The sequence below is a fragment of the Octopus bimaculoides genome, chromosome 22 (genome assembly GCF_046866305.1).
Source record: "Octopus bimaculoides isolate indiv1 chromosome 22, ASM4686630v1, whole genome shotgun sequence".
NCBI classification, from domain to species: domain Eukaryota; kingdom Metazoa; phylum Mollusca; class Cephalopoda; order Octopoda; family Octopodidae; genus Octopus; species Octopus bimaculoides.
The window spans coordinates 10,715,725-10,741,417 of NC_142949.1; the positions used below are offsets into that span (position 1 = coordinate 10,715,725).

Below are 25,693 nucleotides of genomic sequence, written 5' to 3' on the forward strand. Positions count from 1 at the left end.
AGAACAATGGGCACCATCAAGGGCCAGTTGATTGGTAGAATCATAAGAGTGCTGGACCAAATGCTTCACAGCATTTATTAGTGGCCCCTTGTATTGTGAGTACAAAACCCCACTCAAGGCAATTCTGCTTTTCACCCTTTCTAGTGTCGATAATATGAAGCTTGACTTCCAAATGCTAGGGTTAGTTTTCATGTCCACTTTCCCATGTTTACATAGGTTGGATGGAATTCACTGAGGCAAGTTTTCCAGATTTACCGATGCCTAATTATATTTAAAGGAATATGTAGAATGGAAAGAACATGTGTTACCATCAGAGATGTAACACAAATACTCAATGGAACTGGTCTTTGATGACAGATCAGTGCTCTTAATAGAAAAAATACTCTCTACAAATGTGATGTGAATTTTATTCAACTCCTGGATGGCATTTTTCTAAAACAAATAACTACAATCTTGTGTGCTTCTTGACAAGTCCATACAGGCCCATTCAGCTGGTGTTGTTTATTTCCAGTTCTCTGCATCAGCATGTCTGAACTGTTTATTGGTTAATAAACTAGGATATTATGATCTCATTTGGAAAGAGATGGAGGTTGGCATCAAGAAGAGCATCCAGCCATAAAAAAAAACATTCCAGCCAAACTGACTCTCATCTGATCCATGCAAGCATGAAAAAGTAGATGTTAAAACTATGATCGTAAAACAATGATAAAAATATTAAGTGAGAGAGCTTAAGTTTTTTCCTGAATTTTTTTTTTCATGGTTTAACTTTTGCATTTAAACCAGCCATATCTACCCCAAATATTCTGTTTTATGATGAAACTAGCCTGATTCAGCCTATCACACCTACCCTTCAATGTCATTGTAAAAATGTACAATCACATTGTTGAAATCTAAAAAAACCACAAGATAATGCATGATTAATTCAAAACAATGTGAATATATAAGCAATTACCTTTGACAGAGTAATGTGAATGCTAAAGGGTTAAAGATAAAAGAACAGTGGTCATAATACATTTCACAGGATTAGACTGATAGAGGATCAGAGAAAGATCTCAGTACCCTCAGAACTAGGGTTTGAATGCTTACCCTAGTTAAGTTGCCCAGGAGTTTGGTGGTGGCAGCAGTGGTATAGAACAGCTGTGGAGACACATGGCTTAGTGGTTAAGGTGTTGCATTCATAGTCATAAGATTGTGGTTTCAATTCCTGGATGAGGTGATGCATTCTGTCTCGAACAAAACACTTCATTTCACGTTGCTCCAGTACACACAGCTGGCAAAAGTATGGATTGCTACAATGGACTAAGGGAAATATATTTGCTGGAAAGTCCAAGAAACTGGCCTTCTTTTTTCTTTTGTATTTTTTTCATAGACCAGCTAACAGGTTTCTACCCAGTTTGATTTACAAGGCTGAGGTTGACTTGAGTCTAAGTTGAAGGCACTTAGCCAAGATGCTACACAATGGAATCACAGTGGGATTGAACCTAAAATTGTGTGGTTATCAAATGAACTCCTTCACCACACAACCATGCCTGCACTTCAATACATTACAAATATAACCATTAACTCTTTTTTTATCAATTAAATAGCATATCTGAGCAATTAATCCCAGTTATTTAATTATAATATATAATTTTGTTTTTCTTTATCTATTCCAGTTTTAGTTCTCAAAACATGACACCCAAAAGATCGTCTTTATTAAGAAAACCAATATCTGGAGTCAATCTCCAGAAATGTATCCTTTCTGCATTAAAGAAATAAAACGCCTTTGTTTAGTGATTATGACATTTAGTTGCTGATTCACTAACCATATATTCGTGAGTTCTAATTTTGTTGAAGCTATTTTTGTTAAGCTTATGAGTGAGACATATTGTTCTTCATTAGCCATACTGTTATGGAATTATTGAATTTAGTTGTCGGTGCTGTTGTTTAGACCAAGTCATCCTTGATTGAACAAACCTGTGATCAAAGGTATTCTCACTATGACCAGTCCATCTTTTATTTAAGCTTTGTGTATATGTGTGTATGCATGTGTGCATATATATATATATATATATATTGGGTTGGTGCATAATTATTGCGGTTTTTTTTCAACAAATTTTATTCAACAAAAACAACTTTAAATTATTCCAGAGCATATTCACCATCTACTTCAATTACTGCTTCCCATTTGCCTGGCAGACAGTTGGACCGTCATTTAAAGATGTTTTTGTTAAATAAAATCTGTTGAAAAAAAGGCCACAATAATTATGCACCAACCCAATATATATATTCTTCTTCTGCGCCCTTTTCAAGCCTAGCCAGGCTCATGGGCCCAGTTTCCTGGTTTCTATAGCGTATGTGTTCCCCCTAGCTGGACGGGACGCCAGTCCATTGCAGAATATATATATATATGTATTTTATATCATTAATACATTCGTAGAACTCATCAATAATATATTCAGGAAATCAATATTTAATATTTTGAAAGATATACATCCAACATAACATGGTAACATAATAAATTTAAAAATTTAAAACATAAATATACGGAATATAAATATGAATACATATAAAAATCTAAAAATAGATATATATATATGTTTAAATATATATGCGTATAAAAATTTATGTGTAAATAATCATGAATATTATAAATTCTAAAATATGAAATATAAAGAAACCTAAAGTTTAAAGAATAAAATATCTTACGATCGTTTATTACTACAGTCACAAAGTGATCTAAAGATCATCTTATTATTAGTAATTCCGTTCTTCAGAGAAGCATTAAGAACCCTTTATATACCCATATAATATTAAAGTATTAGAAATATTAAAAATTAAAAATAATAATGTATACTGTCCTTGTCACGTTAGTCCTTCTGAAGTGTGTAAAATTTGTTCGTTTCTTCCTTTGTTGAAGTTTCGAGTGTTAAACATTTATTTATATAAGAATTGGTATATTTTTTAAAAGTATAGAAGATCTCAGCGAATTTCATCCTGCTATTATACGTGTTGGTAATCTTGTAAATCCGATTCAATTTTGAAAGTTCATCCACTGCAAGTATTTAACATTGAAATTTAAATTTAGTTAGATTTCAAAAAATTGCAAATAAATAGTTTTTGTTAGAAGATTCCATTTCAAATTCGATTTCACTTTTTTTTTTTTTTTCTGAAGTAATATATTGGAATCCGAGTTCAAACTCTCAGCGTTCATTTTTAATTAATTAATTGTAAATTGCTATCATTAGAATTCCCCCACTAAATCTCTACGTTTAACATGCATATATATCTAATATTTACCCCTATATATATGTATATATAAATATATGTATGTACGCTTTTTATATAGATATGTTCTTAAGAATACAAACGTGTTTTTTTATTTTACCTTATTTTTGGATTTATTATAATATTTGAAGGTTTTATAATATCTATGTTTGCATGATGTTATCGCATCTAATCTATTATTTATTAAGTTATCTAGTTTATATAATAATATATTCAGCGATTCTATTGTGCATAAACAGCAATATTTTGATTTATGTGTGTATGGTGTAGCAGAATTCATTATTGACCAGTCTAGTTTATAATTAATTTTATTTTTATTAAGTTTTTGTATATATGTAGCTAGTGAGGTTGTATTATTATTTATATTTGGTTTAAATGAATGTATATGTGCCAGGTATCTTTCTTTAAAATTAATAGAGATTCTTATGTATACCATTTTATGTGAGTTATTATTTATTGTTACTATGCATTTATATATTATATTTAATCTTTTGCAATTTCCTTGTAAAGGACATATTTTTTTATTTTTACATGAGCAATTATTATTATTGGGTTTATTGCTATATTTTGTCTTTTTTCAGTTATATTGTATTTATTATGTTTTTGCTGTCTTATTATATCAGTATTATTAGGGGTTTCAGTGTCCCGTTATATATTCTCCTTAATAATTGATCTCAGCTATTCAGATGTTAGATGATGCCATGGGTCTTCCTATTGGAGCTCAAGACTCCTCATTTCAGTCATTCCGAAGTCCAAGTACCTCTCAATGTAAATATCCAATTTTCTTTGTTGTTTTCTCAGTTTAAAAATCGTTAATTCCTAAATTAATTTTTTATGTATTCTTTTACATCAGTAATTCTCAACCAGGGTCCATATGAACCCTGGGTGTCTGTGTAAGATTTTGGGGGTCCACGCAAGGAAAATAGTAAATTAGGGGTCCACAGCAGTATTTTAAGGGTCCATGGAGCCGTTGCCAATACCGTGTGACTGGCCCTCGTGCCGGTAGCACGTAAAAGCACCCACTACACTCTCGGAGTGGTCGGCGTTAGGAAGGACATCCAGCTGTAGAAATTCTGCCAGATCAGATTGGAGCCTGGTGCAGCGTCATGGCTTGCCAGTCCTCAATCAAATCGTCCAACCCATACTAGCATGGAGAGCAGACATTAAACAATGATGATGATGATGATGTATATATTGCAAGAAAGAGCTTGGTTTTCTTCCTCTAACATTTCACACAGTTCAACAAGTTATTGTGTGGAAAACAAAATTAGGAATTTTGAAAGAAGCGTTTATAAAACTAGTTTTCTACACATTAAATAGCTTTAGGCGTCCACCAGAATAGAATAGTAAATAAAGGGGCTCATAGGGAAGGAATAGTTGAGAACCACTGCTTTAGATAAAGACCTGACTGGCTCCCGTTTTGGTAGCATGTAAAGAGCACCATCTCAACGTGGCTAGTGCCAGTAACCCCTGGCGGGTCCCCCATCACAGTGGCTAGTAGAAAGACCATCCAAACGTGGTCAATGCCAGGTCCGTCTGATTGGCTCCCATGCCAGTGGCATGTAAAAAGCACCATCCAAACATGGCTGATGCCTGTACCCCCTGACTGGCTCCTGTGCCGGTGACACATAAAAAGCACCCACTACACTCTTGGAGTGGTTGGCGTTAGGAAGGGCATCCAGTTGTAGAAACATTGCCTGATCAGATTGGAGCCTGGTGCAGCCGCTGGCTCTCCAGACCTCAAACCGTCAAACCCATCCAGCAGGGAAAACAGATGTTAAATGATGATGATCCCCTTCAGTCATGAATGACCGTGGGATTGCACCTAGAAAGTTCCCCTCTGGGGCACAAGTATGAACAAGGTTGTTAATGGAAGACCGGCAGTCACCCATTCGTACCAGCGTCCCCTCTCCACACTTCTGATATTATCTAAGGGAAAGACAAAGGCCGATACAGCTTGGCGCCAGTGATGTTGCAACTAATTTCTTCAACTGAGTGAAATAAAGTGTCAGTGGTTAAGATTTTAATACTTATTCCATTTTATTTTATATCATAGTTGATAAGCGATGGTTTCAAGTTTTCAGTGCCTCGCAAAAGCTGAAGCTGCAACAAAACCATTTAGGGAATGTGAGGATTGCTTGGTTCCCATTGCACTCTTCTATGAGTCGCGTTCATCATTATCATTTTTAATGTACGCTTTTCCATGCTTGCATGGATTAGAGAGGAATTATTGAGGCAGAGTTTTTGTTTTTTTTTATGGGCTGGATGCCCTTCCTGTCACCAACCTTTATCTGTTTCCAGAGGAGGTAATATTTTCCCCATGGCCAGACATGTTTACGCAGAAAATCAGAAATGAATGAAATACATTTAAAACAATCACATGATGTTGAGACAAGGAGACACAAACCTACTCGCCCTCCCCCACCTCTCTCTCTCTCTCTCTCTATCTATCTTCCCCCTCTCCCCTCTTTCCCTCTCTCTCTCCTCTCTCTTTCTCATATATAGCATCCACTTTTCCATGTCTGCAAGGTTCAGGTAGAATTTATTGAGGAAGATTTTCTCTGGCAAGATGTCCCTCCTATTGCCAATTCTCACATGTTTCTATCAGTTTTATTTCCCTTCAGCTCAACTGAAAATGTGCAACCTTGCTTGTATGATGGTGATACAACCACTGTGTGCAGCCAAGACATGGTCATGCACAATTACATATATATGACAGGCTTCTTTCAGTTTCCATTTATCAAACCCACTCACAAAGCTTTGATCAGTCCGGGGTTATAGTACAAGACAATTGCCCAAAGTGCTGCTCAGTGGGACTGAACCTAAGACCACATGGTTTGGAAGCAAGTTCTTTAACCACACAGCCACACTAATTTCTTTACTTGTCATCATTATAACATCTCTGTGTAAACATTTTGATATTTTCTATAATTCTGCATAAATTTAACCAAACCTATGTTATTCCAAAGATACTGATGGTTATAAAATGATGTGATTATATTTATTTAGTCAACCTCAAGAGTTTCTCTACGACCAGTGTGGCATCACCCTTTCCTGTCTCAAGTTTGAGGAAAACAACAAACAAGGTAAGTGTTCAACATACATCTACAGATCTGCAGGTGCAATACTTGGACCCATCATCAGCATTGTATCCAGGGCTCAGTGGTTGTTTCGCCCCTTACAACATTCCCCCTTGTCAAGGCAATCTGACCTAGGTTGATCAAGCCTAGGCCTGTATCAAAGTAACATTCTACTGACCCCAATAATCATCTCTTTTCAACCAGAACCATTGAGGTGCTTTCTCAGGAACCCCTAAATTGTTCTTGATAGCTTTTGTTCTACTCATTCCTGTAATGCCCAGGGTTCCTTAGGCCTTACTCAGAGTACAACTTTAACGTTTGCCTCAGGAAGAAATCATTATCATCATTATTTAACGTCTGTTTTCCATGCTGGAATGGGTTGGACAGCTTGACCAGAGCTGGTAAGGCCAGGATCTGCACCAGGTTCCACTGTCTGTTTTGGCATGGTTTCTATGGTTGGATGCCCTTCCTAATGTCAACCACTACATAGAGTGTACTGGGTGCTTTTTATGTGGCAGCAGCACTGATATCAATTCTGCTGTGATGGACGGGTCTTCTTGAGAACAGCAATGCACCAGATATCTTGGTCTTTGGTCATCTCCTTCATAAGGCTCAATGTCTTGAGATTAGCCTTCAAAACTTCATCCTCTTGAGATCATCCTTCAGATATTTATAGAGGAAAATTTAATCTTTATTTTTGAAGGAATCTAGTTTGGAATGATGAAAGTATAATCTACTACTGAAATATATATGATCCCAGTGTACAAAACACTGCCAAGAGAATGCAAAGAGCAGACTATATACATCAATCCCAGTACTCAACTGCTACTTATTTTATCAACCCCAAAAGGAGGAAAATGAAAAATCAACCTCAGCGGAATTTGAACTCAGAGCATAGCTATATGAAATGCTGCTAAATATTTTGCCTCGCATAACAGTTCTGCCAGCTCATCGTCTTAGTAGTAGTGATCCTTTCTATTATAGGCAAAAGGCCTGAAATTTTGGCAGGAGGGGTAAGTCAGTAACATGGACCCCAGTACTCAACTGGTATTTATTTTATTGACCTTGAAATGATGAAAGGCAAAGTCAACCTCAGTGGAATTTGAACTCAGAATGTAAAGATATGAAATGCTGTTAAACATTTTGCCCGGCGTGCTAACAATTCTGCCAGCCTGCCACCTTTATAATAATGAATACACTTCACATTTCTACCATATCTCATGTGTCCTTGTTTTGAAGGTGAAACATTGAAATCAACTTTAACCCTTTAGCAGTTAACCCTTTCATTACCAATCCAGCTGAAACCACTTCTGGCTCTGAGTACAAATGTCTTGTTTTCATAAGTTTTGAATTAAAATCTTCCACCAAACCTTAGTCACAATTTATGCTCCTAACACTAGCTGAATGATAACTAAGTTATTTTACTAAATCCTTTGTTATATTCAAAATTAATTGAAAGAACCACAGAGCATCTCAGAATAAATACAGTAACAAAAGGGTTAAACCAGCTGTATCAGACCCAAATATTTTACATGTTTTATGTTCAGACTGGCCAGATCCAGCCTCTCACACCTACCGTACAATGTCATTCTAAAAAATATATTACCATAGCGAGATAATTAGGCATGACAGAATAACCTGAATGCTAAAGGGTCAAATAATTCCTGCTTGACCCTTTAGAATTTGTTGTGTAGGCACATGGCTTTGTGGTTAGGGTGTTGGACTCATGATCATAAGATTGTGGTTTCAATTCCTGGACCGGGTGACGCGTTGTGCCATTCAGCAGAACATTTCATTTCACATTGCTCCTTGTCTACTCAGCTGGCAAAAGTGAGTTATCCTGCGAAGGACCAGCGTCCCATCCAGGTGGGGAATATATACGCCATGAAACTGGGAAACTGGCCCTTATGAGTCGACATGACTCCCAAGAAGGTAGCTTTTACTTTTACATTAGAATTCTTCTTACTCTGTCAAATATAATGCTTATATATTCATGTCACTTTGAATCACTCATGTATTATCTTGTAGCTTTCAAATTTCAATGATTTGATTGTTTATGTTTAGAAAGACATTGTAGAGTACATGTGAGAGGCTGGATCTGGCCAGGTTGAACATAAAGCAGGAAGAATATTTGGGTCAGTTTAAATGCTAAAGGGTTAAAACTTTTCTGTTCCCTAAACTATAAACTTTTTAAAACCCTTTTATTTTTTCTTTCTAGAGATAGAAATGCTTTAATCTTTTGTATTTAATATCTTTTTCTTCAGTCATTCAGTGAATCTGTGTTCTTACCCCCTGCGGGCAGTCCTGCAAACCAGTCACTGTTGGTAAGTTGTGTATCTTCATATTTGATTGTATCATTGTCATCCTTTTTAAGTTTGCAAGTACAGGTAAAACAAAGATAAACATGACAATAATAGTAGTATGAGAGGTTACAATGCTTAGCATTTATATTTGGGTCTCTCCCACCCATCACATTTATGTCAGGTCTCCCTATCACCAACTATCTTTGTTACACTCTCTTTCCTTCACATTGCTCTTTCTTCTACTCTCTCTCACCATCACTCTTCATTCATGCTCTTTCTACTCAATCTCTTTACCAACAACCATCATGTTACTGTATATCTCACTCATGCTCTCTCTGTCTCTCCCTCTCTTTCTCAAAGATGGAACTTTGTGTCTCACCTGAAGGTAATCTAATCTTTCTTCAGAAATAGCAATGGGATTGGTTTGGGTTCCATCTGTAAGTATTATTTATCGTCCAAATGTAATGGGCCTCACAGAGGCAATGACGAAAGACCGAGACCTCTGGAGATATGCTGTGACTGCGAAGACCTGACAAATAAAGTGAGTTCACGGCTGTAGCCTACACCAGTTTCGCATAACCAGCCCCAGCCCATGCTGGCATGGAAAAAAAAAAAACCAACATGAAAATAAATGAATAATAACAGTATGTTGTGCATTTAAAGAATTGGTAATTTCTCAGCCTAGATCTGTTTTTTGAGGGGTTGGTAAGTTACGAGTGGGCAGGGCCCACTCTTAACTTACCAACCCACCCTGATTTTTATCATACAAACTTTGTTTTAAAGTGACCTAAATTAAAACCTATCAAAATGTCATGTTAATTTACATTCCAAACATTCCAGCTTTGCTACATTCATCTGTCTTTACATTCTGGGGTCAATTTTGCCTTTCATCCTTTCAGGGTTAATAAAATAACTACCAGTCGTTCACGGGGTCAATCTAATCAATTAGTCCTCTCCCCACAAATTTCAGGCTATGTGCCTATAATAGAAAGGATTATTTTGAAAATTAATTGGAACAAAGCCAGTGTATTTCAACAGAAATATCATAACAAAAGTGTTAATGTTGTCTTTGTGCTTATGTACTTTTGTAATGAAACTGCTTTTAAAAGTGGGGTTTCTGCTTGTGTTTTCAGGAGGGAGTGTTTGATGATGTGACAACAACTAATTTGGGTCTCTTGTTACAAGATGACCCAGAACTTGCTGGTAAGTTGGAATTATTTCAGCTCCTCTTCTAGTAGAGTGTGTGGCAAAAAAAGAAAGGCCGTCCACATTATACAGGTTAACAAATGTTCCAACAGAAAATGCATGCTCTGCCCTGACCCAGCCCATGATGGAGGATGAAAAGTAAAGTGGACCTCATTGGAATTTGAACTCAGAGCATAAGGACAGACGAAATGCTGCTAAGTGTTTTTGCCTGGAATGCTAAGAATTCTGCCAGTTTGCCACTTTGTTACAAAGGAATATTCAGTTAACAGAAGTGTTGAAGTGAGAACGGTTTGTCCATGTGTATGGAAGTAATCATTTGTGTCTGTGATAAAATTAAGATAACATTTTAAAAACAATATAAACATAAGATAAAAATGAATATTGTAACATTGTATATTTTGAATTTGGAAGTTGAATAATTGGCGGCAGGAAGAACAACCAGTTTCTACAAAACGGATTCTAAAAGTTTTGATTTTGGATTCTTTTTGCAAGTATTTGGATCTGAAACTGTGTGAAAACAAATTGTGCTATATTTGAGTAGAGCCATAACTGATGAAGTCAGCCCCCCCCCCCCACACACACACACTGGTTGTTGCTTGTCTATATTTCACTTCTCTTTTTCAAAACGATGCTTGTTTATGTATCCAAAAGTATTTTTACACTGCATCAATCTATACTTTTCTCAATAGTGTGTGTCTATACATGTATGTATATATATGGAGAGAAGAGAAAAAAATCTCTCCAAATAAATCATCATCGTTTAACGTCTGCTTTCCATGCTAGCATGGGTTGGACGATTTGACTGAGGACTGGATGTGCCACTAGCATGAAAGCCAGACAGCTGCTCTGGCAATGATCATGCTCGGACGGTGCTGTTAGTGCTCCACTGGCACAGGTGCCGGTCATCGAATATGGTTCAATTACGATTTCGATTTCACTTGCCCTGAAAAATGTATGATCTCTTGAGGAAGCTAGAGGGTGTTATAGCAGAAAACTTTTGGGTGGACATAAACATGAGTTGTGTTAAAAAAGAAAGAGAAGTGAAATATAGACACAACAACTGGTGAGTATGTTTATAGGCTTCATAAATAATGCCACTTTCCAGAAATAACATAATTGCTAAAACTGTATCATTTATCCAAAATTGCATCTAATCTATCCATCATCTTGTTTGCTATGTTTAGCCTGTACTGGAGTCTACAGTGAGTTCCAGCAAGCATTCAAAGAATCAATCAGACCCCAACAGTTGTTTGATTTGTTGAAGCAGTATGAGGCTGTCTGTGCTGAACATCTGCACCTTCTCAAGACAATTATCATGAGGGCTGCCCCAAACCAAGTCAAGTAAGTAGCTTCTATTCTTCTGACTTTTACTTTCTTCAGTTATTTGACTGCAGCCATGCTGGGGCAATGCCTTGAAGAATTTTTAGTCAAACAAATCAATCTCGAATTTTTTTTTTTTTTTTTAAGCCTGGTACTTATTCTATCAGTCTCTTTTGCTGAACCTCTAAGTTACAGAAACATACCAACACCAATTTTCAAGCAGTGTTGAGGGACAAACACAGAAACAAAGTCAAAAACATGTGCACACATACACACACACACATATATATACAACAGACTTCTTTCAGTTTCCATCTACCAAATCCACTCACAAGGTTTTGGTCAGCCCAAGGTGCCACACAGTAGTACTGAACCTGGAGCCATGTGGTTGGGAAGCAAGCTTCTTACAATACAACCATGCCTGTGCCTATATATATATATGTGTGTGTGTGTATATATATATACATACATATATATATGTGTGTATGTGTATATAAAGTCATAAATGATAGAGAATTAGTTTGATGAAATTTTATTTGACAATAAGAAAATCCAAATATCACGACAAATTGTTTCATAACTTAAAAACATGTAAATAATTTATATTATATTTAATAATAGATAAATTACTTACATGTCTGCATTAATGCAAAAAAGTCCTTTAAAATAATGCAGAATTTAAGTTATGTCCTGAGGTGAAAGAAAATCTTTGTTAAATACTATTAAAAAGAAATGAAGATTGGGACAGTCTACTATAATGAATCCATAAACACATATATTATACTCAGGTCAAATAAATTTAATATTTACTGAGTATTAATTGAAACAGCTGTAAAGGATGATGATTAATTTGCTGTTAATAATAAACAAGTATTAACTTCCCAGTCTCCATTTTCTTTTTCTTTTATATGAACATAAACTTTAAAGGAAATTAATTTCCCAAAAATACTAGGTATTGAACCAGTATTTCCTTGGATGAAACCATCCTTTCATGAAATTAACACAACCTCTAATTGTATATATATGTGTGCGTGTGTGTGTATATATATATCTGTGCATGTGTGTATATGAGTCTGCCTTGTATCTGCCAGACAGGAACAGATATTATTCAAGAAACAGGCACAACTGATTTATAAAATACATGGATGTTAAACAATGATGGTGATGTTTTTCTTCTTCATTCAAGAGAAAGAATTACATTTTTTTGTAAAATAAATACTTCTTTCTCTTCTTTCCACTCAAGAGCTGCACTCTCAACTTTAAAATTTCTTGTGTCTTTATCTCTCTCTCTCTCTCTCTCTCTCACACAGATACAATAAAAAGCTTGATGTTTACAACCTTTTGTACGCTGAGCGCTGTACGTGGCAACTTCTCATCTCTTTGTTGATTAATCGCCTTGAAGACAGTCAAATGGAGCAGGACGGAGAGGAGCCAATGTCAGTAGGTTCTATTTTCATGTAATTCCAGTTGTAGAAAGAAGAGATGAACTCTTGTGAATTGTCTTACAGAATATTTTTAATATTATGAGTAAGAATTTTCATGGGAAATATAATTAGTAATTAATCAGAAAAAAGTATAATTTGTTCAGTAATTAATTCTAGTAAAGTATTAAACTTCATTGCTGAGGGATTAGTGTTGGTTTTGTTTACATTCTTTAAATATATTATTGTGGAAGCATATGGCCAAGTGGTTAGGGTGTTACACTCACGATTTAGTGGTCGTGGGTTCAGTTCCAAGATTGAGTAGCAGATTGTGTTCTTGAGCAAGACACTTCATTTCACATTGCTCCAGTCCACTCAACTGTAAATGCAGTAACCCTGCAACGGAATAGCTTTCCAGTTGAACGGAATGTTGAACTGTTTGCCTAACTAGTGGGGTGGCATTGTTCAAAAGCTAAAACAAAGCAAAGCGCACTGTGACCAGCGTTGTATAACAACATCCAATAGTCTGATCAATCATGAGATTATTATTATTATTATTATTATTATTGTTATTTACTATTATTAAGGTGGTGAGCTGGCAGAATTGTCTGCACACCAAGCGAAATGCTTAGCGGTATTTCATCCATCTTTATGTTCTGCGTTCAAATTCCACCAAGGTCGACTTTGCCTTTCATCCTTTCAGGGATCAATAAATTAAGTACCAGTGAAACACTGGGGTTGATGTAATCGATTAGTCCCCTCCCCCAAAATTTCAGACCTTCTGTCTATTGTAGAAAGGATTATTATTTATTATTATTATTATTATCATTATTATTATTATCATTATTATTTTCAGCTCCAATATCCCAGTGAATACAACCTGATGTCTCGTCTGTTTAAGAAGGATTCCAGTGTCAGAGAAGCACAAGTAATATTTTGATTTCCTCTTAGTTAAACATCTTCCCTATTTTATGCATATATGTGAGAAAGAGCGTTCGTCCCTGCATAGAATATTGTTTCATTTCTATAGAGAAGACTCCATTCAAACAAAAGCTGCAACGTCTAGCCATGTTATAGGCAAACAATGATTTATATACACACACAGACACAAATACAATACATTTATATATTTTATCATCATTTAACACCCACTTTTCCATGATTCCAGGATTAATATGGAATGTTTTGAGGCAGAATTTCTACAGCCTAGTGCTATTCCTGTTGCCAACCAACCAAAGTAGTATTTTCCCATAGCTAGACTTGTTTTTTTTGTTCATGGAAGAAGCAAACAACCCCTCTTGTATGACAGTGATGCTCATTTACATGCATCACATGAAGTCTAGACAAGGGTACACACAAAATCATATGCATACGCATACACAAACATATACATACATATATATATATATATATATATATATATATCATCATCATGATTTAACATCCGTTATCCATGCTGGCATGGGTTGGACGGTTTGAAAGGGCTGGAAGGCTGCTCCAGACTCCAGTCTGATTTGGCATGGTTTTCTACAGCTGGATGCCCTTCCTAACACCAACCACTCCGAGAGTGTAATGTGTACTTTTATGTGCCACCGGCACGACACCTGGGTACGTTTATGTGTCACTGACATGGGTGCCAATTTGCATGACACTGGTATCTGCCATGACTGCAATTTTACTCGGTTTGATGGGTCTTCTTCTCAATCACGACATGATGCCAAAGGTCTCGGTCATTGCCTCTGTGAGGCCCAACACTCAAAAGGTACTCAGCCACTTTGTCTCCATGAAGCCCAATGCTCGAAAGGAACTCAGCCACCTCGCTTCTGTGAGGCCCAGCACTTGAAAGCTCAGCCACTTTGCCTCTGTCACATATGCTATATATGCTATATATTTTACAGTATCCTCTTTTATGGGACAAAGTACTGAAGGACGACATCAGGATGCTGAATCTTTCTCTATACAAAAACACCCATCCTCTGCAGCAGAAGTGTTAAGACCAGTCCCCTTGGGGTCCTGTGCTGGTGCCATGTAAAAGTGCCTTTGCGGTGCTATGTTAAAAGCACCCAGCACACTCTGTAAAGTGGTTGGCGTTAGGAAGGGCATCCATCCATATGAACCAAGCCAAATCAGACTGGAATCTGCTGCAGCTACCCAACATGCCACCTCTGGTCAAACCATCTAACCCATACCAGCATGGACAACAGACGTTAAATAATGATGCTTATATGTTAACTATTTAATCTGATGTGTGGTGACATCTTAAGCAACTCTAAGTACATCCTCCATAATCAGTTTACGGATGCTGTTAATGATGTTTACCACTTTTAAATCTGTATTGTGAACAAGAAAGCATCATTAGAAATTAGAATTAAAGCAACAAGCTGGCAGATTTGTTACGGCACCAGACAAAATACTTTATATTATTTCTTCCAGCTTTTGGTGTTCTTAGTTCAAATGCTGCCAGGATTGACTTTGGCTTTCATCTTTTCTTGGCTGATAAAATATGTGCCAGATGAGCTCTGGGGTCATTGCAATTGACCTAGCCTCGCCCCTTGAAATTACTGGCCTTGTGTCAAAAATTGGAAGTCTGTATTAAAAACTAACAGTTTCTTTGTTAATAAGAATTCTTTATTTTTGTACTCTAGATTGTAGTTGACTGGTTGGAAAGTTGCAGTCATGAACATCTCTCCACACTTGCAGACAATCCAGAGTTTTATGCCGGTAAAGAAGTGGCTTGGTAAGTTTTGGCAGCTTTTCTTCTTGAAATCAGTGGTTCTCAGCTGAGGTCCATATAAGATATTGTTAAAATTTATCTGTCATAATTTGGTTATATTTCTACAATTTGCAAAATATTTTAGCAATTTTTTAATACAATTCCTAGGCACAGGCATGGCTGTGTGGTAAGAAGCTTGCTTCCCAACCACATGGTTCCGGGTTCTATTCCGCTGTGTGGCACCTTGGGCAAATGTCTTCTACTATAGCCACAGGCCAACCAAAGCCTTGTGAGTAGATTTGGAAGACGAAAACTGAAAGAAACATGTCGTATATATATATATATATATATATATATATATATATATATATAATATATATATATATATATATATATATATATATATATATATATATATATAATATATATATATATATATATATATATATATATATGTGTGTGTGTGTGTTTGTATTTGTGTTTGTCACCCCCACAATCACTTGACAACCGATGCTGGTGTATTTACATCCCTGTGACTTAGTGGTTCAGCAGAAGAGCCTGATAGAATAAGCACCAGGCTTACAAAGAATAAGTCTTGGGATCGATTTCTTCGACTAAAAAGGTGTTGCTCCAGCATGGCCGCAGTCAAATGACCGAAACAACTAAAAAAGTAAATTCCTCATATATATAGTTATCATAAGATTGTGGTTTCGATTCCTGGACCAGGCAACGTGTTGTGTTGTTAAACAAAACACTTCATTTCACGTTGCTTCAGTCCACTCAGCTGACAAAAATGAGTAATCCTGCGAGGGACCGTCGTCCCATCCAGGAGGGGAGTGTATACGCCATGGAAACCAGGAAATCGGCCCTTATGCGTCTGTGTGACTTGAGATGGTAACATTACCTTTTTTTCACTAGAGATGTGATATTGCGATGTCATTAAATATTGTGATGTCTTACCTGATATTAGGCATTATTGTGACATTCCGATGTCTTATCTAGTAGTCGGCAGTATTGTGACATTACTGTTTTTTACTACTGCTGGTTTTTACTGCATATGTTTTAATTACTATCTGGTTGTAATAGGTGTTGTTTTGATATCCTGTTTAAGCTTTCATCACCTCATAGCCAGGAAAGAAGACAGTGCCTGTGACCCTCTACAGCGCCTCAAAGACTTGTAGGAGATAGTAATCTTCAGACCAGACACCTGTCTTCTAAAGGTTACTCTTTATTCAGCTTAGACATTCTATTGTTGAACATTTCTGTTTGATACAGGCTTCAGGAAATATTTCCAAAAAAATAAGATTCCATTTATATATTTATATATTTTTATTTCTGAAATCTTTTTTAGGGAAAACACCCTTCACCGGCTTCGTAAGAGAAAGCAGCTTGCCGTATCAGAAACTGAACGGCCCCTGATTGATGAATTGGTGAGTTATTATCTCCCTTGAATTTGTTCTCCATCATTTTTCAACCTTGGTCAAATGAGTTATTTGGTTTTTATATATATATATATACACACACACACACATATGTGTACATCATCATCATCATCATCATCGTCGTTTAACGTCCGCTTTCCATGCTAGCATGGGTTGGACGATTTGACTGAGGACTGGTGAAACCAGATGGCTACACCAGGCTCCAATCTGATTTGGCAGAGTTTCTACAGCTGGATGCCCTTCCTAACGCCAACCACTCAGAGAGTGTAGTGGGTGCTTTTACGTGCCACTGGCACGAAGGCCAGTCAGGCGGTACTGGCAACGACCACACTGAAAATGGTGTATTTTATGTGCCACCCCCACAAGAGCCAGTCCAGGGGCACTGGCAACGATCTCGCTCGAAAGTCCTTACACACACATATATATATATATATATATATATATATATATATATATATATATATATATATATATATATGTATATATATATGAATAGATAGATAGGCGCAGGAGTGGCTGTGTGGTAAGTAGCTTGCTTACCAACCACATGGTTCTGGGTTCAGTCCCACTGCATGGTACCTTGAGCAAGTGTCTTCTACTATGGCTTCAGGCAGACCAAAACCTTTTGAGTGGGTTTGGTAGATGGAAGCTGAAAGAAGCCTGTCATATATATATATATATATATATATATATATATAAAACATCACTTGACAACCGATGCTAGTGTGTTTATGTCCCCGTAACTTAGCAGTTCAGCAAAAGGAACTGATAGAATAAGTACTAGGCTTACAAAGAATAAATCCTGGGGTCGATTTGTCCAACTAAAGGCGGTGCTCCACTCAAATGACTTGAGCAAGAAATATATTTTGATTATTTTTATACTTTAATATAAACTTATATATTTTATCCTCCTCATTCTTTTCTTGAGGGCATGTCCCAATACATCCCCACCTTCGTTTCTCTCATTTTTACTCTCTTCATCTTACTCTCCAACTCACTCTCCTTTGTTTTCCATTTCTTTTAGAGAAACGTTGTCATCTGCTGGTATTGATACATCAATTAGGAAGCATTTTTTTCCTTCATGATCTTTGACTACTATATCTGGCCTATTAGCCTTAATTTCTCTATCTGTGTGTATTGGCATATCCCAGAGTATGGTTGCTTTCTCGTTTTCTGTGACCTTTTCTGGCGTGTGCCTATACCATCTTTTTTCTATTGTTATTCCATAGTGTTGGCATAGCTTCCAGTGTGTGTATGTCCCAGCTCTGTCGTGTCTGGGCAACCAGAGATAATATGATTTATTGTTTCTTGTCCATCTCCACGTATTCTGCATATTATTATTATTATTATTTAGGTAAAGGTCTGAGCCAGGCAGATAACATCACTCAGTTGAAGAGTGAAGGATTGGTAATTTGTTTACATAGTTGCAATATATGTTAGGAATAATTACATCTCTTTTAATGTCTATTATCAGGACCCTGATGCTCCTTTACGTCAAGGAAAAGCACTGGACGACCTCGATCAGGAAGATGATCTTATTTTACTGCAGCGAATGTTTGCCTGTATCCGAGCTGGAGATATAGAGCAGGTATGTTACTTGGAATGGTTTTGTGAAGAGCAACTACATATATATAACATGATATTCTTTTGATGTTGAACTTTTGACACAGTTCTGTACAAAAAGTCCAATGAGAAAGAGATTATTAGATTGGATGTGTATGTAAACAGACTGGCTGCATCAAGTGATGTAGACACCTCTACTAATCATCATCAAATGTTTGTTGTCTATTCTGGCCTCAGTTGGACAGTTTGACCAGGACTTGTAAGCTGAGGGGCTGCACCAGACTCTAGTCTGATTTGGCATGGTTTCTATGGCTGGATGCCCTTCCTCACACCAACCACTCTGAGAGTGTAATGGGTGCTTTTACGTGCCACCGGCGCAGGTGCCAGTTGCATGACACCGGTATCTGCCACGACTACGATTTCACTTGGCTTTGTGGGTCTTCTCAAGCACAGTATATTGCCAAAGGTCTCGGTCATTTGTCATTGCCTCTGTGAGGCCCAACACATGAAAGGTGCTTTTTATGTGCCACCTGCACAGGTGCCAGCTTTGTGACACCAACAACAGCCACAACTAATGTAACCCCAAAAGGAATCGAAAGTCAATTAAGGGAGTTCATCATTTTTTTTTCCTTGTTGCTTGTAATCAATAAACAAATAGATAAATATGCTAAGTTTATATTTCCACTCTGTTGGTTTACATATCTACATTCTTCTTATCTTTACATTTCAGGCCCAGAAAATCAGTTGCAATCACGGACAAGCATGGCGCGCTGCATCTCTCGAAGGCTGGCGATTATATCATGATGCCAACTTTGAGACGTATAATGAAGAAAACCTTCAACCTGTGGAAGGCAATCTGTTCAGAGATGTGTGGAAACGTGTATCTTGGGCCGTGTGTCAAGAGGTAGAGTTATTAAAAAAACTTATTTGTAATTCCGTTCCTTTGTTGGTTGATGTCTGTCCAGACTATCCTGCAATTACAAATATTGGTAACAATTGGGGTTTTGTTCTTTTCTGAATAATCACTATTTAACCCTTTTGTTGCTCTATTTTTTCAAGTGTCTTCTACTATAGTCCCAGGCTGGTCAAAACCTTGTGAACAGATTTAGTAGATGGAAACTGAAAGAAGCCCCTCATATATTTATGCAAATATATATATAGATAGATAGATACCATCATCATCATTTAATGTCCGTTTTCCCTGCTGGCATGGCTTGGACAGTTTTACAGGAACTGGCTAGCCAAAAGACCGCACCAGGTTTCCCTGTCTATTTTGGCTTTGGCTTGGTTTTTATGGCTGGATGCCCTTCCTAACACCAACCACCTTTAAGTGGACTGAGTGCTTTTTATGTGGCACCAGCATTGGTGAGGTCTGCTTTGGCATGATTTTTTTAGAGCTGGACACCCTTCCAAACATCAGCCACTTCACAGCATAAACTGTATGCTTTTTTTTCACTTGACACCAGCACTGGTGGGGGTCACCAAGTAACTCACAAGAGAAAGATCCTTTGAGAGGTGGGGGTATTGGAGGAGGTGACCTGGTGCCATATGATGAGAGGTTAGAATGTGACAGAGGGACAGAAACAGATTTCTTGCTATAAAAGAGATACATGGTTACCCAGAAGAAGAGAGAAAGAGTAATCAAGAATGATATGTCTTTGTTTGTGTGTGTATGTTTGTCTCCTTGTTTTTGCACTTCTGACTGTGGTGAAATATTACTTTGCTTGTAAGCAGGTGAGTGTTGGTGACAGGAAGGGCATCCAGCCAAAGAAACACTGCTTCAATGAATTCCTTCTGATCCCTGCAGACATGGAAATGTAGGTGTTCAATGATAATGAATGATGCTGATGATGGTTTCTTTTGTTTTTGTTTTGCTTTTTTCTTAGTTCTAATAGAATTGCTAGAATTTTTGGTATTGTTTCTGTTTTCCAAATTTTTCGGTGGAACCACATAGTTGCTCTTCTGTCGTTTCAGAACAGATACAACATCTACGAGAAAGCTATCTATGCTGCCTTCAGTGGAAATCTGAAGGCTCTGCTTCCCGCCTGCCGTTCTTGGAGTGATTATTTGTGGGCATATTTTCGCACCTATGTTGACCAAATGGTTGAAGAAGAAATCCGTCTAAATTGCAGTCGTAAAATGGAAGATCTACCAAATAATTATTTTCAGAAAAGGTTGCGTGTAGTTCTTAGTTTGGCTTTTTCCCTTGAACTTGTTTGGTTTTTTTTTATGTTTCATCATTTCTATTATCTGTAATCATTCAAGGTGGTTAGCTGATTATTATTATATTCTGATAATCCTAAGGGTTTAAATGTTTTTCTGTTTCTTAGGTATTATCCAGAATCAATTTTCTCAGAAATTGAATCAGCTAATAATCCTGTAAGTATGAAAACAATCATTTATTTAATTCTTAAAAAATTGAAATTATCTCTCAGAAAACAAGAACTTTAACCTTTTAGCATCTAAACCAATCATATCCAGCCGAAATATTCTTCCTGCTTTTTGTTCAAACTGGCCTAGTCTGGCCTCTCACACCAACCCTAAAATGTTATTCTAAAAACTAACAGTTACCTCACCAAATTACCAAAGCTATGAAGTAATGTTTGGTTAATTCAAAACAATGGGAATAAATAAGGATTACATTTGAGCTGAGAAATGAACAGAATGCCTAGTCTGTGTCTTGTGGTTACCCACTCCTAAGAAAAGTAGGGAATAGGCCTGAGTATATAAAAAGTATTTGACTTCGTTTTGATAAGCTCCGAAGAGAAGTAGATTTTTTTCTCACCGAAAAGAATAGAGCTGATTCACAGCTGTCAGATTTTTCATGGTTATCAAAGTTGTCGTTTTTAGTTGATGTCACTTCTCATATAGGTACGGGAGTGGCTGTGTGGTAAGTAGCTTGCTTACCAACCACATGGTTCCGGGTTCATTCCCACTGCGTGGCACTTTGGGCAAGTGTCCTCTACTATAGCCTCGGGCCGACCAAAGCCTTGTGAGTGGATTTGGTAGACGGAAACTGAAAGAAACCCGTCGTATATATGTTTGTGTGTCTGTGTTTGTCCTCCCAACATCACTTGACAACGTCCCTGTAACCTAGCAGTTTGGCAAAAGAAACCGATAGAATAAGTACTAGACTTCCCAAGAATAAGTCCTGGGGTCGATTTGCTCAACTAAATGCGGTGCTCCAGCATGGCTTCAGACAAATGACTGAAACCAGTAAAAGAATAAAATAGAGTAATCTGAATGCTGAAGGGTTAAAGAACAGAAAACATTATCCATTTATAAAGCACACGCACGAGTGCCTCACATATACTGCACCTGTGCTGGTGGCACATAAAAAACACCCTTGCTGGCGCCACATATAAAATACCCATGCTGGTGCCACCTGTAAAGCATTCATACTGGTGCCATGTCTAAAGCACAAATGATGGTGCCACATATAAGGCACCTATGTTGGTTCCATATATGAGGCACCTATCCTGGTGCCATATGTAAAGCACCCATGATGGTGCCACCCAGTACACAGTAAATTGGCTGGCATTAGGATTAGGAAGAGCATCCAGCTGTAAAACATGCATGCCAAAACAGACAACTGAAGTCTGGTGCAGCTCCTGTCAAACCGTCCAACCCATGCCAGCATGGAAAAAGGGTGTTAAATAATAATGATGATGATGATATCCATATACCATTATCTTTTCCTTGGTTTCAAAGAAAGATGCTACCAGTTCATGAAATCAAAAGCCAGCCACTAAATCTTGAATATGGAACGTTGTACACTTTTAAATATTACAACACTTCTTTTATATCTTTACGTTAGCTTATCTTACTATAGATTATACTGTTTTATAACACATGCAGTACAGCATAATACAACCAGATGGTTAAGAAATTTGTTTTGCAAATATGAGGTTCTGGTTTCAATTCCATTGCATGGTACCTTGGGCAAATGTCATTTTCTACAGTCTTGGGGCAACCCATCTCTTCTGAGTGAAATTGGGTAGATGGAAACTGTATGGAAGCCTGTCAGATTGTACCTGTAATTCAAAAGGAAAACATGTTAGTGATCTCCAATTTCATGTTCTACGTCTGTTTTTGTAGGAAATACAAGAAGAGAGCAAAATCTGGTTTAATGTGATCCAAAAATATATTGTTCTGAATGATACCAGCAGTAAGTTTAAACTCGAGATTATTATTTTATTTTATTTTATTTTTTAATTAATTAATTAAAAGTTTATTCCAAAGATATAAGGGTTGTCGGTGCTTGTGATTTGAATTTCTGATTTCTGTTATCAGGTTTGGTCGATACCATGCATGACTGGTTGAAGAAAGATAGTCAAATTCCACAGCATTTGGTACGGTTCATGGCTCATTTGGTTTTAGTATTGCGGACTGTTGGTCTAGAAGAAAAGGTAAGAAATTAATTCAAATACACCTTTAATAAAAAAAATAAATCTTGCTTTCACATAGATCACTAACAGTTATGATGATGATGGCTCTCTATCTAACCATATCACAAGCCATCATCATCTGTCCATTTTCCATGCTGGAGTTGGACAGTTTTACAGTGTTTGACAAACTGGAGAGCTGTGTCAGAACCCAATATCCTCTTTGGCATGGTTTCTACTGCTGGATGTCCTTCCTAATGCCAACCACATTAACCATTAAAACTATGAACTGTTAGCTATGTGTGACCATATCCACAAGTATGGTCATTAAATCTAAGTGTTACTCTCTGGTTGTTTCTGCTACTTTCCTTTGGGATTACTGTCTGCTAACATATCTTTTCCTCTTGGCAATAAATGATAAAATTCTAGAAATATCCCAACTCTCCAGAGACACAGATGCAAAAACAAAGAATGTAGGCAATTTAGGGTTACTGGCAAAAAATCTAAAATTTTATCTTCTGTTTGTCCAATTTGTGGCACCTTAAAATACAGGCATTCCAAATAATTAATGATGAACATGAAAATAATTATGACAATAATGATGACAGAACCACCCACCCACCACTACCGCCAGTGCCAACAACAAAGGTGGAATTTTTATTTTTTTCTCTCATTTGAAAATTTATTAATTTCATCTATAACGATTTATTATTCATGTTTATTTTTTTCACATTAAAATGAATTAAGAAACTTTAAGAGAATTGAGGTAAATTATTTTTTGTTGACAGTAAAACTATAGATAAAGCTGCATTTCTAGCTTTATGGTTTCAAATTTTGGCACAAGGCCAGCAAGTTCAGGGAAGGGAGCTAGTCAGTTTTATTGACCCCAGTACACAACTGGTACCTATTTTACCAACCCCAAAAGAATGAAAGGCAAATGTATAAAATGCCACCAAGCATTTTGATCGGTACGCAAACAATTCTGCCAGTTCCCCTCCTTAAAAGCTACAAATAATAACCAGTGGATGGAAAAAAAGTGAAAGGTTGGGCAACCTTCATTTTTTACCATCCCTGGGGGGTCTTTTAACCAAATATTCTACATGCTATCATTATTAAATTTTTTATTCCAGGAAGAGAAATGTAATGAAATTTTACAAGGCTATGTAGATTTGTTAATCCAAAATAAAATGGTGCACCAAGTAGCAACCTACGTTGCCACGCTACCAAGAAGTTGGCAGGCCAGTGCTTATGCTTTGTTTTTGGAAGGTGAGTAAATAAATGTCTTGTAGTTTCGTTTGTTTGTTCAATGTTCAAAACAACAGTTTCCACTTTCTTTTATGTCTCTTTTGAACAGCTTTGATCTGAGCCTAAAACATCACACAATGCTTCATTCACACTTCTGCTACACTCATACACACACACACACACACTTGTATGTTCACTAAAGTTCATCTTTATTCTGTTTTCCTTTTCTTAACTCGTCGATGTAAACAGGTGTAGAGAAGAAGGATGAGCGCCATTTATATTTGGAACTTGCCAAAGAAGCTGGTCTTGCTGTGGATGTCATTACGAAAACAGTTGTTGAGAATATTCGTAAGAGAGATGATCCCATGGTAAACCTGCCAACAAGTAATATTAATTCTACCATATCAAAGGTAAGATCAATGACTGCATACCTGTTCTTGTTGAGCTGTTTCTCTGCATTCTGGCATTGTGGAGTGGGGTTAGTTGATTACCTAATCCACAATACACTACCGGTACTTATTTTATTGGCCCTGAAAAGACGAAAAGCAAACCTGACTTCAGTGGAATTTGAACTCGGAATGTGAAAAGCTGAAAGAAATGCTGCTAAGAATTTTAGCTAGCATGCTAATGTTTCTGCTATCTTGGCACCTTAAGTTAAATAATGGCCAACCTATTTAAGATTTACTTGAACAGTTCTTCACAAGAAAGGGACTACAGACGCTGGGACTCACAGAGAAGATGACAGGGGACCAAGATTCCTTGTGGTTTGCTGTGCTTGAAAAGACATGTCAAGTTAAGTAAAAAATGTGGTTGCCCTTGCATACAGGCTTGACCCCTGTATCTCCCTGCAGCTGAGCATTCCTAATCTTGCAGGCTTGTGGATGCTGGTGCCATGTAAAAGCACCCAGTACACTCTGTAAAGTGGTTGGCATTAGGAAGGGCATCCAGTTGTAAAAACCAGGCCAAAACAGACATTGTAGCCCAGGCAGCTCTTCAGCTGATCAACTCTTGTCAAACCATCCAACCCATGCCAGCATGGAAAATGGACATTAAATGATGATGATAATGATTTCTTCACTATTTCTCTGATTAATGTCATGGCCTTTTCTTCTGTGAGGGCCTCAGTTTATCAAACCCCAATCAATATTTTTTTTTTAATTATTTTAATTTTATTTTTTAGGAAGACAAACAGAAAATTGAAGCTATTGATTGGTTAACATTTGATCCATCGCAGCGATTGGAAGCTGTTAAGCAAGCAAATGCTGTCATGCGAGGTTTCTTGGGTAAGGATATTCTCCCCAATATTACCATTCTATACTAAACCTTTGCTCCTATACCTGTCTACCTGTCCCCTCACCTGTATTTCTCTCTCTCTCTCTCTCTCTCTCTTTTTCTCTTCATATCTACATTATCATATGATATATGGTACACAAGGGCATGCTGAAAAGTTCCTGGCTTTAGGTAAAAGAAAATACAGGAGGATCAGTTAATTATGGTTTTATTGAACATATTCCCCTCTCTGATTCACACACTTATTACAGCAATCCTTCAGTTTTTCTAAGCCCTGTAAAAGAACTGGGAAGATTGGGCCTCCAACCAGGCCTTTCATGATACCCTTAAAGCCAGGAATTTTTCAGCTCCCTCTTGTACATATCCAAAAAGGCATTTGGGATTTTCACCACCAATATATACCTACATGACTACATATTGTCTCCAGTTGGCTATACAACACAATTTGTGTCCTTATA

The 25,693-nt window shown here is 37.1% G+C and overlaps 1 protein-coding gene across 3 annotated transcripts in view; it reads left to right on the plus strand.

Annotated features, from left to right (window-relative positions):
• LOC106872989 (nuclear pore complex protein Nup107) overlaps positions 1–25,693 on the plus strand; it is a 36,192-nt gene that overhangs the window by 2,246 nt on the left and 8,253 nt on the right. For all 3 annotated transcript variants that reach the window (XM_014920178.3, XM_014920179.3, XM_089339705.1), the window contains exons 3-21: positions 1,656–1,732; positions 3,946–4,035; positions 6,277–6,353; positions 8,612–8,671; positions 9,784–9,853; positions 11,041–11,197; positions 12,487–12,616; positions 13,454–13,525; positions 15,243–15,334; positions 16,662–16,740; positions 18,227–18,340; positions 19,046–19,219; positions 20,290–20,489; positions 20,646–20,694; positions 22,414–22,483; positions 22,609–22,724; positions 23,831–23,966; positions 24,195–24,355; positions 25,126–25,228. In XM_014920178.3, coding sequence (XP_014775664.1) covers positions 1,656–1,732; positions 3,946–4,035; positions 6,277–6,353; positions 8,612–8,671; positions 9,784–9,853; positions 11,041–11,197; positions 12,487–12,616; positions 13,454–13,525; positions 15,243–15,334; positions 16,662–16,740; positions 18,227–18,340; positions 19,046–19,219; positions 20,290–20,489; positions 20,646–20,694; positions 22,414–22,483; positions 22,609–22,724; positions 23,831–23,966; positions 24,195–24,355; positions 25,126–25,228 — 2,027 coding nt within the window. The remainder of the gene's footprint in view (positions 1–1,655; positions 1,733–3,945; positions 4,036–6,276; positions 6,354–8,611; positions 8,672–9,783; positions 9,854–11,040; positions 11,198–12,486; positions 12,617–13,453; positions 13,526–15,242; positions 15,335–16,661; positions 16,741–18,226; positions 18,341–19,045; positions 19,220–20,289; positions 20,490–20,645; positions 20,695–22,413; positions 22,484–22,608; positions 22,725–23,830; positions 23,967–24,194; positions 24,356–25,125; positions 25,229–25,693) is intronic.